Below are 15,400 nucleotides of genomic sequence, written 5' to 3'. Positions count from 1 at the left end.
ATCAAATCATTGTATTCAACCTTTTAGAAGATTATAAATGTTTAATGACTTCTAATGACTACTCTTGTCAACATACTCTGTTCTGCATTTTTGGCATCTACAGCCCTCAGTTGTGTAGTGTTTTCTTCAAGCTGCTTACTCTTCTGCTTCAGTAGACTCTGAAGATCTGAGGAGGAACGATATTTATTTACAGTGCAGTCGGAAAGTACAGCCTTATTCTAAAATGGATTACATCATTTTCCCCTCTCATCAGTCTACACACAGTACCCCATAATGACAAAGCAAAAACTGGTTATGAGATTTTTTTGCATATTTATAAAAACAAAAAAACAAAAATGAAATATCACATTTACATAAGTATTCAGATCCTTAACTCAGTACTTTGTTGAAAAACCTTTGGCAGCGATTACAGCCTTGAGTCTTTGTGGGTACGACGCTACAAGCTTGGCACACCTGTATTTGGGGAGTTTCTCCCATTCTTGTCTGCAGATCCCCTCAAGCTCTGTCAGGTTGGATGGGGAGCGTCGCTGCACAACTATTTTTAGGTCTCTCCAGATATGTTCGATCGGGTTCAAGTCCGGGCTCTGGCTAGGCCACTCAAGGACATTCAGAGACTTGTCACAAAGCCACTCCTGCGTTGTCTTGGCTGTGTGCTTAGGGTCGTTGTCCTGTTGGAAGCTGAACCTTTTCCCCAATCTGGAGGTCCTGAGCTCCCTAGACAGGATTTCATCAAGGATCTCTCTGTACTTTGAGCTATTCATCTTTCACTCAATCCTGACTAGTCTCCCTGCCACTGAAAAACATCCCCACAGAATGATGCTGCCACCACCATGCTTCACCGTATGGATGGTATTGGCCAGATGATGAGCGGTGCCTGGTTTCCTCCAGACATGACACTTGGCATTCAGAACAAGAGTTCAATATTGGTTTCATCAGACCAGAAATTCTTGTTTCTCATGGTCTGATAGTCCTGTTATGTGGGCTGTCATGTGCCTTTTATTGAGGAGTGGCTTCCGTCTGGCCATACTACCAAAAAGGCCTCATTGGTGGAGTGCTGCAGAGATGGTTTTCCTTCTGGAAGTGTCGCCCATCTCCACAAAGGCTCTTCTCCCCCGATAGCTCAGTTTGGCCAGGAGGCCAGCTCTTGGGAGAGTCTTGGTGGTTACAAACTTCTTCAATTTAAGAACGATGGAGGCCACTGTGGGGATCTCCAATGCTGTAGAAATGTTTTGGTGCCCTTCGCCAGATCTGTGCCTTGACCACAACCCTGTCTTGGAGCTCTACGGACAATTCCTTCGACCTCATGGCTTGGTTTCTGCTCTGACATGCACTGTCAACTGTGGGTCATTATATAGATAGGTGTGTGCCTTTCCAAATCATGTCCAATCATTTGAATTTACCACAGTTGGACTCTAATCAAGTTGTAGAAACATCAAGGATGATCAATGGAAACAGGATGCACCTGAGCTCAATTTCGAGTCTCATTGCAAAGGGTCTGAATACTTATGTCAATAAGGTATTTTAGTTTTACATTTGTAATAGATTTGCAAAAATTCAAAAAAACATTTTTCTCTTTGTCATTATGGGGTATTGTGTAGATTGATGAGGAGCATTTTTTTATTTAATCCATTTTAGAATAAGGCTGTAACGTAACAAAATATGGGAAAAGTGAGGGAGTCTGAATACTTTCCGAATACACTGTATCTTACCAATTATAATCTCCCCTGTGTTAAGATAGCGTCCACTTTAAACTAAATGTTTCCCTTCGCATCAACCCAACAAGACGTTCAATAGTATTTTAATTAAACAAAATGTACCTTCCATCTTGTTAGCACTTGTCTGTTTGAGCTCTGATAATGTTCTTTCTAACTCTGTCAGTTTGTTACGAAGTCCCATGATCTCTGCAACTGAAAAATAAAAGCATGCCACTGGATGAAGCATTCAAAAACAGAAGTCACCCTCCAAATAATTGAGAAATAATTAACTTGTAGATTATAGATAAACTCCTTGAAACATGCTTGACAACTTACTGAGTTGTGGAATTCTACTGTCAGTTTCTTTCAGCGCGTCTCTCTTTTCATTCAGCTGGTCTCTCGTCTCCTGTAGCTGATTCTCTAGCTCTGAGACACACACATTATTTCAAATGTTATCCTCTTTCTACCACAAAGTTTTCTATTACATGGTATGCCTACAGAAAAGCTCTTGATGGTACATATAAGGATAATAAACATTCCAGCACAGTTGTAAGAGTGCTGAGGATAAAGAAACATTACAATGGCACTCACCAGCAATCTTGGCCTCAGATGACTGATTGAACTCTAACTCTTGCCTCTGCAATCTTGTCACTTGATTTTGGAGTGCAATGATCTGCAGAACTAAATGAGCAGGGATATGCAGGATGTCACAACATTCAACATTTGAAGTAATGTAGAAAATTCAAATCACGATTGCAGCCAACCCTGAAATGATAAGGCTTTTCACACTCACTCTGTTTACAGTTGCCATTGTTCTTCTCCTCGATTGTGGCAATCAATGCATCCAGTTCATTCTCAAGTGCTGTGGACAAGAATAATTGAAGAGCTTGAATGTTACAAGTATATTGGGATTTGAAAACTTCATGAATGGGCTAAATGCAGTGTATTGTCATCACACCATCCTATATGTCTACCAGTGAAGGACTATCCCTCTGAGGAAACATGATAACTATTGTTATTGGTCTAACGTGCTGAACACATAGAGACTCCTATGTTCTTCAGAACGCCTGCTACTCACCAGCAATCTGGTCAAAGTTTGTCCCATTGCTAACTCCTTTCTGCAGGTTCAAGATCTCATTCTGTATTGCAATGATCCTTAGAACTGCAACAAACAGACAGCTTAACAATTTGAGGAATATCATATACAGATAAATACTGAGCAGGCTGGACCTAAACTGTAAAAGCTGTCTGTTCAACTGAAAACAGACTATAAAAAGGCTAAATAATACGAACCATTCTCTGGTTGAGGAGCATTATCCTCCAGTTCCTGTGTTTTCTTTGCCAGTTCTTTGATCTTCTCATCCAGCAACTTTTGGAGCTCTGAAAGACAAGAAAAAATCATGACAGGATCAATACTGACATATGTATATCTTTCAAAACAAACATGATTTGCCATGAATAATGCGCGGCAACAGGGATACTCACCATTGATCTTAGTTGCAGAAGTCGCAGTTCTCTTCTTTAGATCGTCAACCTCATTAGTCAAGGTCCATACCTCAAGAACTGATAGAACACATTGAAATGAGCTGAGTAGTATTCTGAATCAGAAAAATAAACAATACTACTCGCCTCCTTCATCAGTGGCACTGATGTATATTCATCTGCTCACCAAGTTTGTCGTTGTATCCAGTTACATTGTCCAGTTTATTCATTGCAGAACCAAGCTTATCTTGCAGATCTGTGAGAGACCAACACAAATCAGCTGTTGACTAGGTTCTATTGAATAGGGTTCATATCATTTAGATCACTCAGTGTCATCAGCAAAAGGTAGAGAGAGGTGAAGCTCACTGTCATATCGGTCCTGGAGTCCAGAGCACTGTGCATCCTTATCGCCCAGCCTCTTCTCCAGGTCTGGTTTGAGGAAACAATATTAGACTGATGAGAAGCGTGCTTCTGTTTCTTTACCTGTAGTTATGATTCAAGCAGCTTTGCTCACCAAGTGTCTAGTTACACAAGCTGTTGAACCAGACTAATATCAGAAGGACCTGATCTTGGCTTACCTTTGTTCTGGGCCTGACATCTGGCGCTCTCTTCCTCTCTGGCCTCCAGTTGTTCCTGAAGCGCTGTAATTGAAGTACTAATGTTAGCATACTGCTACATATACTCGGTACATCATGATGACTATACATAACAATTTCCCCAAACCCATTTCTTTTTAACACTTTTCAACATGTGAGATTTTAATGATCATACATAAGTGGAACATGAGACAAAATAGACAAACCAGAGATTTCTGATGCAGTTTCATCTTTGCCTTTTGAAGCTTCAATCTGTATCTCATTCATTTGTTTCTGTAGTTCAATGATCTTCAGAACTGAAATAACAGAACAAAAAGGCACTGTGTAATTCAATACTTACATCAAATCATTGTATTCAACCTTTTAGAAGATTATAAATGTTTAATGACTTCTAATGACTACTCTTGTCAACATACTCTGTTCTGCATTTTTGGCATCTACAGCCCTCAGTTGTGTAGTGTTTTCTTCAAGCTGCTTGCTCTTCTGCTTCAGTAGACTCTGTAGATCTGAGGAGGAAAGATATTTATTACAGCAGAGTCGGAAAGTACAGCCTTATTCTAAAATGGATTACATCATTTTCCCCTCTCATCAGTCTACACACAGTACCCCATAATGACAAAGCAAAAACTGGTTTTGAGAATTTTTTGCATATTTATTTAAAAAATATATAATAATGACATATCATATTTACATAAGTATTCAGACCCTTTATGCAGTACTTTGTTGAAACACCTTTGGCAGCGATTATAGCCTCGAGTCATCGTGGGTACGAAGCTACAAGCTTGGCACACCTGTATTTGGGGAGTTTCTCCCATTCTCGTCTGCAGATCCTCTCAAACTCTGTCAGTTTGAATGGGGAGTGTCGCTGCACAACTATTTTCAGGTCTCTCCAGATATGTTCGATTGGGTTCAAGTCCGGGCTCTGGCTGTGCCACTGTAACGGATGTGAAACGGCTAACTTAGTTAGCGGTGCGCGCTAAATAGCGTTTCAATCGGTGACTTCACTTGCTCTGAGACCTTGAAGTAGTAGTTCCCCTTGCTCTGCAAGGGCCGCGGCTTTTGTGGAGCGATGGGTAACGATGCTTCGTGGGTGACTGTTGTTGATGTGTGCAGAGGGTCCCTGGTTCGCGCACGGGTATGGGCGAGGGGACGGTCTAACGTTATACTGTTACACCATTCAGAGACTTGTCACAAAGCCACTCCTGCGTTGTCTTGGCTGTGTGCTTAGGGTCGTTGTCCTGTTGGAAGCTGAACATTTGCCCTAATCTGGAGGTCCTGAGCTCTCTGGACAGGATTTCATTAATGAGCTCTCTGTACTTTGATCCATTCACCTTTCACTCAATCCTGACTAGTCTCCCTGCCACTGAAAAACATCCCCACAGCATGATGCTGCCACCACCATGCTTCACCGTATGGATGGTATTGGCCAGATGATGAGCGGTGCCTGGTTTCCTCCAGACATGACACTTGGCAATCAGAACAAGAGTTCAATATTGGTTTCATCAGATCAGAAAATATTGTTTCTCATGGTCTGACAGTCCTGTTATGTGGGCTGTCATGTGCCTTTTATTGAGGAGTGGCTTCCGTCTGGCCATACTACCAAAAAGGCCTCATTGGTGGAGTGCTGCAGAGATGGTTTTCCTTCTGGAAGTGTCGCCCATCTCCACAAAGGCTCTTCTCCCCCGATAGCTCAGTTTGGCCGGAAGGCCAGCTCTTGGAAGAGTCTTGGTGGTTACAAACTTCTTCCATTTAAGAACGATGGAGGCCACTGTGGGGACTTCCAATGCTGCAGAAATGTTTTGGTGCCCTTCGCCAGCTCTGTGCCTCGACCACAATCCTGTCTCGGAGCTCTACGGACAATTCCTTCGACCTCATGGCTTGGTTTCTGCTCTGACATGCACTGTCAACTGTGGGTCATTATATAGATAGGTGTGTGCCTTTCCAAATCATGTCCAATCAATTGAATTTACCACAGCTGGACTCCAATGAAGTTGTAGAAATATCAAGGATGATCAATGGAAACAGGATGCACCTGAGCTCAATTTCGAGTCTCATTGCAAAGGGTCTGAATACTTATGTCAATAAGGTCTTTCAGTTTTACATTTGTAATAGATTTGCAAAAATTCAAAAAAACATTTTTCTCTTTGTCATTATGGGGTATTGTGTAGATTGATGAGGAGCATTTTTTTATTTAATCCATTTTAGAATAAGGCTGTAACGTAACAAAATATGGGAAAAGTGAGGGAGTCTGAATACTTTCCGAATACACTGTATCTTACCAATAATAATCTCCCCTGTGTTAAAATAGCGTCCACTTTAAAATAAATGTTTCTCTTCGCATCAACCCAACAAGACGTTCAATAGTATTTTAATTAAACAAAATGTACCTTCCATCTTGTTAGCACTTGTCCGTTTGAGCTCTGATAATGTTCTTTCTAACTCTGTCAGTTTGTTACGAAGTCCCATGATCTCTGCAACTGAAAAATAAAAGCATGCCACTGGATGAAGCATTCAAAAACAGAAGTCACCCTCCAAATAATTGAGAAATAATTAACTTGTAGATTATAGATAAACTCCTTGAAACATGCTTGACAACTTACTGAGTTGTGGAATTCTACTGTCAGTTTCTTTCAGCTCGTCTCTCTTTTCATTCAGCTGGTCTCTCGTCTCCTGTAGCTGATTCTCTAGCTCTGAGACACACACATTATTTCAAATGTTATCCTCTTTCCACCACAAAGTTTTCTATTACACGGTATACCTACAGAAAAGCTCTTAATGGTACATATAAGGCTAATAAACGTTCCAGCACAGTTGTAAGAGTACTGAGGATAAAGAAACATTACAATGGCACTCACCAGCAATCTTGGCCTCAGATGACTGATTGAACTCTAACTCTTGCCTCTGCAATCTTGTCACTTGATTTTGGAGTGCAATGATCTGCAGAACTAAATGAGCAGGGATATGCAGGATGTCACAACATTCAACATTTGAAGTAATGTAGAAAATTCAAATCACGCTTGCAGCCAACCCTGAAATGATAAGGCTTTTCATACTCACTCTGTTTACAGTTGCCATTGTTCTTCTTCTCGATTGTGGCAATCAATGCATCCAGTTCATTCTCAAGTGCTGTGGACAAGAATAATTGAAGAGCTTGAATGTTACAAGTATATTGGGATTTGAAAACTTCATGAATGGGCTAAATGCAGTGTATTGTCATCACACCATCCTATATGTCTACCAGTGAAGGACTATCCCTCTGAGGAAACATGATAGCTATTGTTATTGGTCTAACCTGCTGAACACATAGAGACTCCTCTGTTCTTCAGAACGCCTGCTACTCACCAGCAATCTGGTCAAAGTTTGTCCAACTGCTAACTCCTTTCTGCAGGTTCAAGATCTCATTCTGTATTGCAATGATCCTTAGAACTGCAACAAACAAACAGCTTAACAATTTGAGGAATATCATATACAGATAAATACTGAGCAGGCTGGACCTAAACTGTAAAAGCTGTCTGTTCAACTGAAAACAGACTATAAAAAGGCTAAATAATACGAACCATTCTCTGGTTGAGGAGCGTTATCCTCCAGTTCCTGTGTTTTCTTTGCCAGTTCTTTGATCTTCTCATCCAGCACCTTTTGGATCTCTGAAAGACAAGTAAAAATCATGACAGGATCAATGCTAACATACAGTGCCTTGCGAAAGTATTCGGCCCCCTTGAACTTTGCGACCTTTTGCCACATTTCAGGCTTCAAACATAAAGATATAAAACTGTATTTTTTTTGTGAAGAATCAACAACAAGTGGGACACAATCATGAGGTGGAACGACATTTATTGGATATTTCAAACTTTTTTAACAAATCAAAAACTGAAAAATTGGCCGTGCAAAATTATTCAGCCCCTTTACTTTCAGTGCAGCAAACTCTCTCCAGAATTTCAGTGAGGATCTCTGAATGATCCAATGTTGACCTAAATGACCAATGATGATAAATACAATCCACCTGTGTGTAATCAAGTCTCCGTATAAATCCACCTGCACTGTGATAGTCTCAGAGGTCAGTTAAAATCGCAGAGAGCATCATGAAGAACAAGGAACACACCAGGCAGGTCCGAGATACTGTTGTGGAGAAGTTTAAAGCCGGATTTGGATACAAAAAGATTTCCCAAGCTTTAAACATCCCAAGGAGCACTGTGCAAGCGATAATATTGAAATGGAAGGAGTATCAGACCACTGCAAATCTACCAAGACCTGGCCGTCCCTCTAAACTTTCAGCTCATACAAGGAGAAGACTGATCAGAGATGCAGCCAAGAGGCCCATGATCACTCTGGATGAACTGCAGAGATCTACAGCTGAGGTGGGAGACTCTGTCCATAGGACAACAATCAGTCGTATATTGCACAAATCTGGCCTTTATGGAAGAGTGGCAAGAAGAAAGCCATTTCTTAAAGATATCCATAAAAAGTGTTGTTTAAAGTTTGCCACAAGCCACCTGGGAGACACACCAAACATGTGGAAGAAGGTGCTCTGGTCAGATGAAACCAAAATTGAACTTTTTGGCAACAATGCAAAACGTTATGTTTGGCGTAAAAGCAACACAGCTCATCACCCTGAACACACCATACCCACTGTCAAACATGGTGGTGGCAGCATCATGGTTTGGGCCTGCTTTTCTTCAGCAGGGACAGGGAAGATGGTTAAAATTGATGGGAAGATGGATGGAGCCAAGTACAAGACCATTCTGGAAGAAAACCTGATGGAGTCTGCAAAAGACCTGAGACTGGGACGGAGATTTGTCTTCCAACAAGACAATGATCCAAAACATAAAGCAAAATCTACAATGGAATGGTTCAAAAATAAACATATCCAGGTGTTAGAATGGCCAAGTCAAAGTCCAGACCTGAATCCAATCGAGAATCTCTGGAAAGAACTGAAAACTGCTGTTCACAAATGCTCTCCATTCAACCTCACTGAGCTCGAGCTGTTTTGCAAGGAGGAATGGGAAAAATTTCAGTCTCTCGATGTGCAAAACTGATAGAGACATACCCCAAGCGACTTACAGCTGTAATCGCAGCAAAAGGTGGCGCTACAAAGTATTAACTTAAGGGGGCTGAATAATTTTGCACGGCCAATTTTTAAGTTTTTGATTTGTTAAAAAAGTTTGAAATATCCAATAAATGTCGTTCCACTTCATGATTGTGTCCCACTTGTTGTTGATTCTTCACAAAAAAATACAGTTTTATATCTTTATGTTTGAAGCCTGAAATGTGGCAAAAGGTCGCAAAGTTCAAGGGGGCCGAATACTTTCGCAAGGCACTGTATGTATATCTTTCAAAACAAACATGATTTGCCATGAATAATGTGCGGCAACAGGGATACTCACCATTGATCTTCGTTGCAGAAGTCACAGTTCTCTTCTTTAGATCGTCAACCTCATTTGTCAGGGTCCATACCTCAAGAACTGATAGAACACATTGAAATGAGCTGAGTAGTATTCTGAATCAGAAAAATAAACGATACTACTCGCCTCCTTCATCAGTGGGCATTGATGTATATTCATCTGCTCACCAAGTTTGTCGTTGTATCCAGTTACATTGTCCAGTTTATTCATTTCAGAACCAAGCTTATCTTGCAGATCTGTGAGAGACCAACACAAATCAGCTGTTGACTAGGTTCTATTGAATAGGGTTCATATCATTTAGATCACTCAGTGTCATCAGCAAAAGGTAGAGAGAGGTGAAGCTCACTGTCATATCGGTCCTGGAGTCCAGAGCACTGTGCATCCTTATCGCCCAGCCTCTTCTCCAGGTCTGGTTTTGAGAAAACAATATTAGACTGATGAGATGCGTGCTTCTGTTTCTTTACCTGTAGTTATGATTCAAGCAGCTTTGCTCACCAAGTGTCTAGTTACACAAGCTGGTGAACCAGACTAATATCAGAAGGACCTGATCTTGGCTTACCTTTGTTCTGGGCCTGACATCTGGCGCTCTCTTCCTCTCTGGCCTCCAGTTGTTCCTGAAGCGCTGTAATTGAAGTACTAATGTTAGCATACTGCTACATATACTCGGTACATCATGATGACTATACATAACAATTTCCCCAAACCCATTTCTTTTTAACACTTTTCAACATGTGAGATTTTAATGATCATACATAAGTGGAACATGAGACAAAATAGACAAACCAGAGATTTCTGATGCAGTTTCATCTTTGCCTTTTGAAGCTTCAATCTGTATCTCATTCATTTGTTTCTGTAGTTCAATGATCTTCAGAACTGAAATAACAGAACAAAAAGGCACTGTGTAATTCAATACTTACATCAAATCATTGTATTCAACCTTTTAGAAGATTATAAATGTTTAATGACTTCTAATGACTACTCTTGTCAACATACTCTGTTCTGCATTTTTGGCATCTACAGCCCTCAGTTGTGTAGTGTTTTCTTCAAGCTGCTTGCTCTTCTGCTTCAGTAGACTCTGTAGATCTGAGGAGGAAAGATATTTATTACAGCTGAGTCGGAAAGTACAGCCTTATTCTAAAATGGATTACATCATTTCCCCCTCTCATCAGTCTACACACAGTACCCCATAATGACAAAGCAAAAACGGCTTTAGAGAATTTTTTGCATATTTATTTAAAAAATATATAATAATGACATATCATATTTACATAAGTATTCAGACCCTTTACACAGTACTTTGTTGAAACACCTTTGGCAGCGATTATAGCCTCGAGTCTTCGTGGGTACGAAGCTACAAGCTTGGCACACCTGTATTTGGGGAGTTTCTCCCATTCTTGTCTGCAGATCCTCTCAAACCTTGTCAGGTTGAATGGGGAGCGTCGCTGCTAACTTAGTTAGCGGTGCGCGCTAAATAGCGTTTCAATCGGTGACGTCACTTGCTCGGAGACCTTGAAGTAATAGTTTCCCTTGCTCTGCAAGGGCCGCGGCTTTTGTGGAGCGATGGGTAACGATGCTTCGTGGGTGACTGTTGTTGATGTGTGCAGAGGGTCCCTGGTTCGCGCCCGGGTATGGGAGAGGGGACGGTCTAACGTTATACTGTTACACCATTCAGAGACTTGTCACAAAGCCACTCCTGCGTTGTCTTGGCTGTGTGCTTAGGGTCGTTGTCCTGTTGGAAGCTGAACCTTTGCCCTAATCTGGAGGTCCTGAGCTCTCTAGAAAGGATTTCATCAAGGATCTCTCTGTACTTTGAGCCATTCATCTTTCACTCAATCCTGACTAGTCTCCCTGCCACTGAAAAACATCCCCACAGCATGATGCTGCCACCACCATGCTTCACTGTATGGATGGTATTGGCCAGATGATGAGCGGTGCCTGGTTTCCTCCAGACATGACACTTGGCATTCAGAACAAGAGTTCAATATTGGTTTCATCAGACCAGAAATTATTGTTTCTCATGGTCTGATAGTCCTGTTATGTGGGCTGTCATGTGCCTTTTATTGAGGAGTGGCTTCCGTCTGGCCATACTACCAAAAAGGCCTCATTGGTGGAGTGCTGCAGAGATGGTTTTCCTTCTGGAAGTGTCGCCCATCTCCACAAAGGCTCTTCTCCCCCGATAGCTCAGTTTGGCCGGGAAGGCCAGCTCTTGGAAGAGTCTTGGTGGTTACAAACTTCTTCAATTTAAGAACGATGGAGGCCACTGTGGGGATCTCCAATGCTGTAGAAATGTTTTGGTGCCCTTCGCCAGATCTGTGCCTTGACCACAACCCTGTCTTGGAGCTCTACGGACAATTCCTTCGACCTCATGGCTTGGTTTCTGCTCTGACATGCACTGTCAACTGTGGGTCATTATATAGATAGGTGTGTGCCTTTCCAAATCATGTCCAATCATTTGAATTTACCACAGTTGGACTCCAATCAAGTTGTAGAAACATCAAGGATGATCAATGGAAACAGGATGCACCTGAGCTCAATTTCGAGTCTCATTGCAAAGGGTCTGAATACTTATGTAAATAAGGTATTTTAGTTTTACATTTGTAATAGATTTGCAAAAATTCAAAAAAACATTTTTCTCTTTGTCATTATGGGGTATTGTGTAGATTGATGAGGAGCATTTTTTTATTTAATCCATTTTAGAATAAGGCTGTAACGTAACAAAATATGGGAAAAGTGAGGGAGTCTGAATACTTTCCGAATACACTGTATCTTACCAATTATAATCTCCCCTGTGTTAAGATAGCGTCCACTTTAAACTAAATGTTTCCCTTCACATCAACCCAACAAGACGTTCAATAGTATTTTAATTAAACAAAATGTACCTTCCATCTTGCTAGCACTTGTCCGTTTGAGCTCTGATAATGTTCTTTCTAACTCTGTCAGTTTGTTACGAAGTCCCATGATCTCTGCAACTGAAAAATAAAAGCATGCCACTGGATGAAGCATTCAAAAACAGAAGTCACCCTCCAAATAATTGAGAAATAATTAACTGGTAGATTATAGATAAACTCCTTGAAACATGCTTGACAACTTACTGAGTTGTGGAATTCTACTATCAGTTTCTTTCAGCTCGTCTCTCTTTTCATTCAGCTGGTCTCTCGTCTCCTGTAGCTGATTCTCTAGCTCTGAGACACACACATTATTTCAAATGTTATCCTCTTTCCACCACAAAGTTTTCTATTACATGGTATGCCTACAGAAAAGCTCTTGATGGTACATATAAGGATAATAAACGTTCCAGCACAATTGTAAGAGTACTGAGGATAAAGAAACATTACAATGGCACTCACCAGCAATCTTGGCCTCAGATGACTGATTGAACTCTAACTCTTGCCTCTGCAATCTTGTCACTTGATTTTGGAGTGCAATGATCTGCAGAACTAAATGAGCAGGGATATGCAGGATGTCACAACATTCAACATTTGAAGTAATGTAGAAAATTCAAATCACGAATGCAGCCAACCCTGAAATGATAAGGCTTTTCACACTCACTCTGTTTACAGTTGCCATTGTTCTTCTCCTCGATTGTGGCAATCAATGCATCCAGTTCATTTTCAAGTGCTGTGGACAAGAATAATTGAAGAGCTTGAATGTTACAAGTATATTGGGATTTGAAAACTTCATGAATGGGCTAAATGCAGTGTATTGTCATCACACCATCCTATATGTCTACCAGTGAAGGACTATCCCTCTGAGGAAACATGATAACTATTGTTATTGGTCTAACGTGCTGAACACATAGAGACTCCTATGTTCTTCAGAACGCCTGCCACTCACCAGCAATCTGGTCAAAGTTTGTCCCATTGCTAACTCCTTTCTGCAGGTTCAAGATCTCATTCTGTATTGCAATGATCCTTAGAACTGCAACAAACAAACAGCTTAACAATTTGAGGAATATCATATACAGATAAATACTGAGCAGGCTGGACCTAAACTGCAAAAGCTGTCTGTTCAACTGAAAACAGACTATAAAAAGGCTAAATAATACGAACCATTCTCTGGTTGAGGAGCGTTATCCTCCAGTTCCTGTGTTTTCTTTGCCAGTTCTTTGATCTTCTCATCCAGCAACTTTTGGAGCTCTGAAAGACAAGGACAAATCATGACAGGATCAATGCTAACATATGTATATCTTTCAAAACAAACATGATTTGCCATGAATAATGTGCGGCAACAGGGATACTCACCATTGATCTTGGTTGCAGAAGTCACAGTTCTCTTCTTTAGATCGTCTACCTCATTAGTCAGGGTCCATACCTCAAGAACTGATAGAACACATTGAAATGAGCTGAGTAGTATTCTGAATCAGAAAAATAAACGATACTACTCGCCTCCTTCATCAGTGGCACTGATGTATATTCATCTGCTCACCGAGTTTGTCGTTGTATCCAGTTACATTGTCCAGTTTATTCATTGCAGAACCAAGCTTATCTTGCAGACCTGTGAGAGACCAACACAAATCAGCTGTTGACTAGGTTCTGTTGAATAGGGTTCATATCATTTAGATCACTCAGTGTCATCAGCAAAAGGTAGAGAGAGGTGAAGCTCACTGTCATATCGGTCCTGGAGTCCAGAGCACTGTGCATCCTTATCGCCCAGCCTCTTCTCCAGGTCTAGTTTGAGAAAACAATATTATACTGATTGTCATGCCCTGACCAGAGAGCCCTCGGTTCTCTATGGTGTTTCGGTCAGAGCGTGACTAGGGGGGTGTTCTAGTCAGTTATTTTCTATGTTGCTGATTGGCATGGTTCCCAATTAGAGGCAGTTGGTAATCGTTGCCTCTAATTGGGGATCATATTTAGGAAGCCCTTTCTCCCACCTGCTTTGTGGGGTATTGTTTTGTGTGAGTGAGCTTTGCTCATCAAGCGTCTAGTTACACAAACTGGTGAACCAGACTAATATCAGAAGGACCTGATCTTGGCTTACCTTTGTTCTGGGCCTGACATCTGGCGCTCTCTTCCTCTCTGGCCTCTAGTTGTTCCTGAAGCGCTGTAATTCAATTACTAATGTTAACATATTATTAGATAAATGAGGTACATATTCAAAGAGTGTATGAGTCATATTTTAATAAGTTAATGATATATTAAAAAATCAACACAATAGGCCTCTAGTTGTTCCTGAAGCGCTGTAATTCAATTACTAATGTTAACATATTATTAGATAAATGAGGTACATATTCAAAGAGTGTATGAGTCATATTTTAATAAGTTAATGATATATTAAAAAATCAACAAAATAATGATATATATAAGTCCAAACACTCACCAGTAACATCAGCAGCAGTTTCATTGAATTGCTGAGATGCAGCATTTTGTATGTCTCTGAGTTTCCTTTGTAGATGAAGAATTTGCATAACTTCGAGTACAAAAAAAAGTAGTGAGTTACAGTATTTTAAAGTGGCACTAAATAAATAAACGTTATCATGGAACTTTTAGATAAGTCTTTGTTCTGTTGAGAACAAGGTAAAAAAAAGTACTTTAGCAGCATGTCCATTATATTCAAAATATGCAGTGAGCTATTTTTAAAACAGTCGTTGGCTATTTCAGGTTACTATAGTAACTCACTCAGGTAAGAATTCTTGCTGTCTTTCTTCTTCAGTCTTTTTATGTTCTCCTCAAGCTGCCTCTCGCTTTCCTTAAGCTGTGTTGTCAGCTCTGAGAGATGGAATTTAAAAGGTCATATCCCAACCTGAGAAATCTGACTTTATCATAATTAATTCTACTTTGGGCTCTTTTCAATCTCTATCACTGAAGCATTTCAGATTGCGCGCTAGAAATGTAAAGGTCATTTCTGATTGAGCCGACATATGCAGAATTGACCATGAATGCTGACATGAACATTGCCTTTAAATTTCAATCAAGTTGTAACTCTGAATTTCAGCAATATGGATTGAATATATCCCTTTATTTATATTCAGTACCAGTCAAAAGTTTGGACACACCTATTCATTCCAGGGTTTTTCTTTATTTTTACTATTTTCTACATTATAGAACAATAGTGAAGACAACAAAACTATGAAATAACACATATGGAATCATGTAGTAACCAAAAAAGTGTTAATCAAATATCTATTTTAGATTTAAGATTATTCAAAGTAGCCAGCCTTTGCCTTGATGATAGCTTTGCACACTCTTGGCATTCTCTCAACCAGCTTGATGAGGCAGTCACCTGGAAA

General features: G+C 40.4%; 1 protein-coding gene across 1 annotated transcript in view; it reads right to left on the bottom strand.

Moving 5' to 3' along the window:
- The window catches only part of LOC135511350 (putative leucine-rich repeat-containing protein DDB_G0290503), a 37,948-nt gene that overhangs the window by 5,398 nt on the left and 17,150 nt on the right, over positions 1-15,400 (bottom strand). Inside the window, exons 27-63 of the mRNA XM_064932896.1 lie at positions 14,790-14,879; positions 14,491-14,580; positions 14,152-14,214; positions 13,776-13,838; positions 13,597-13,665; positions 13,413-13,490; positions 13,221-13,307; positions 13,006-13,089; positions 12,721-12,789; positions 12,519-12,608; positions 12,264-12,353; positions 12,051-12,140; positions 10,165-10,254; positions 9,955-10,044; positions 9,731-9,793; positions 9,518-9,580; positions 9,339-9,407; positions 9,154-9,231; positions 7,330-7,416; positions 7,115-7,198; positions 6,830-6,898; positions 6,628-6,717; positions 6,373-6,462; positions 6,160-6,249; positions 4,189-4,278; positions 3,979-4,068; positions 3,755-3,817; positions 3,543-3,605; positions 3,364-3,432; positions 3,180-3,257; positions 2,988-3,074; positions 2,773-2,856; positions 2,488-2,556; positions 2,286-2,375; positions 2,031-2,120; positions 1,818-1,907; positions 77-166 (exon numbers count right to left, since the gene is read on the bottom strand). Of these exons, the coding sequence (XP_064788968.1) occupies positions 77-166; positions 1,818-1,907; positions 2,031-2,120; positions 2,286-2,375; positions 2,488-2,556; positions 2,773-2,856; positions 2,988-3,074; positions 3,180-3,257; positions 3,364-3,432; positions 3,543-3,605; positions 3,755-3,817; positions 3,979-4,068; positions 4,189-4,278; positions 6,160-6,249; positions 6,373-6,462; positions 6,628-6,717; positions 6,830-6,898; positions 7,115-7,198; positions 7,330-7,416; positions 9,154-9,231; positions 9,339-9,407; positions 9,518-9,580; positions 9,731-9,793; positions 9,955-10,044; positions 10,165-10,254; positions 12,051-12,140; positions 12,264-12,353; positions 12,519-12,608; positions 12,721-12,789; positions 13,006-13,089; positions 13,221-13,307; positions 13,413-13,490; positions 13,597-13,665; positions 13,776-13,838; positions 14,152-14,214; positions 14,491-14,580; positions 14,790-14,879 (2,979 nt within the window). The remainder of the gene's footprint in view (positions 1-76; positions 167-1,817; positions 1,908-2,030; positions 2,121-2,285; positions 2,376-2,487; positions 2,557-2,772; positions 2,857-2,987; positions 3,075-3,179; positions 3,258-3,363; positions 3,433-3,542; positions 3,606-3,754; positions 3,818-3,978; positions 4,069-4,188; positions 4,279-6,159; positions 6,250-6,372; positions 6,463-6,627; positions 6,718-6,829; positions 6,899-7,114; positions 7,199-7,329; positions 7,417-9,153; positions 9,232-9,338; positions 9,408-9,517; positions 9,581-9,730; positions 9,794-9,954; positions 10,045-10,164; positions 10,255-12,050; positions 12,141-12,263; positions 12,354-12,518; positions 12,609-12,720; positions 12,790-13,005; positions 13,090-13,220; positions 13,308-13,412; positions 13,491-13,596; positions 13,666-13,775; positions 13,839-14,151; positions 14,215-14,490; positions 14,581-14,789; positions 14,880-15,400) is intronic.

The sequence above is a fragment of the Oncorhynchus masou genome, chromosome 3, assembly GCF_036934945.1.
Source record: "Oncorhynchus masou masou isolate Uvic2021 chromosome 3, UVic_Omas_1.1, whole genome shotgun sequence".
NCBI classification, from domain to species: Eukaryota; Metazoa; Chordata; class Actinopteri; order Salmoniformes; family Salmonidae; genus Oncorhynchus; species Oncorhynchus masou.
Note: the sequence above shows the minus strand (reverse complement) of the source record. Positions and strands in the feature narration are given on the sequence as shown.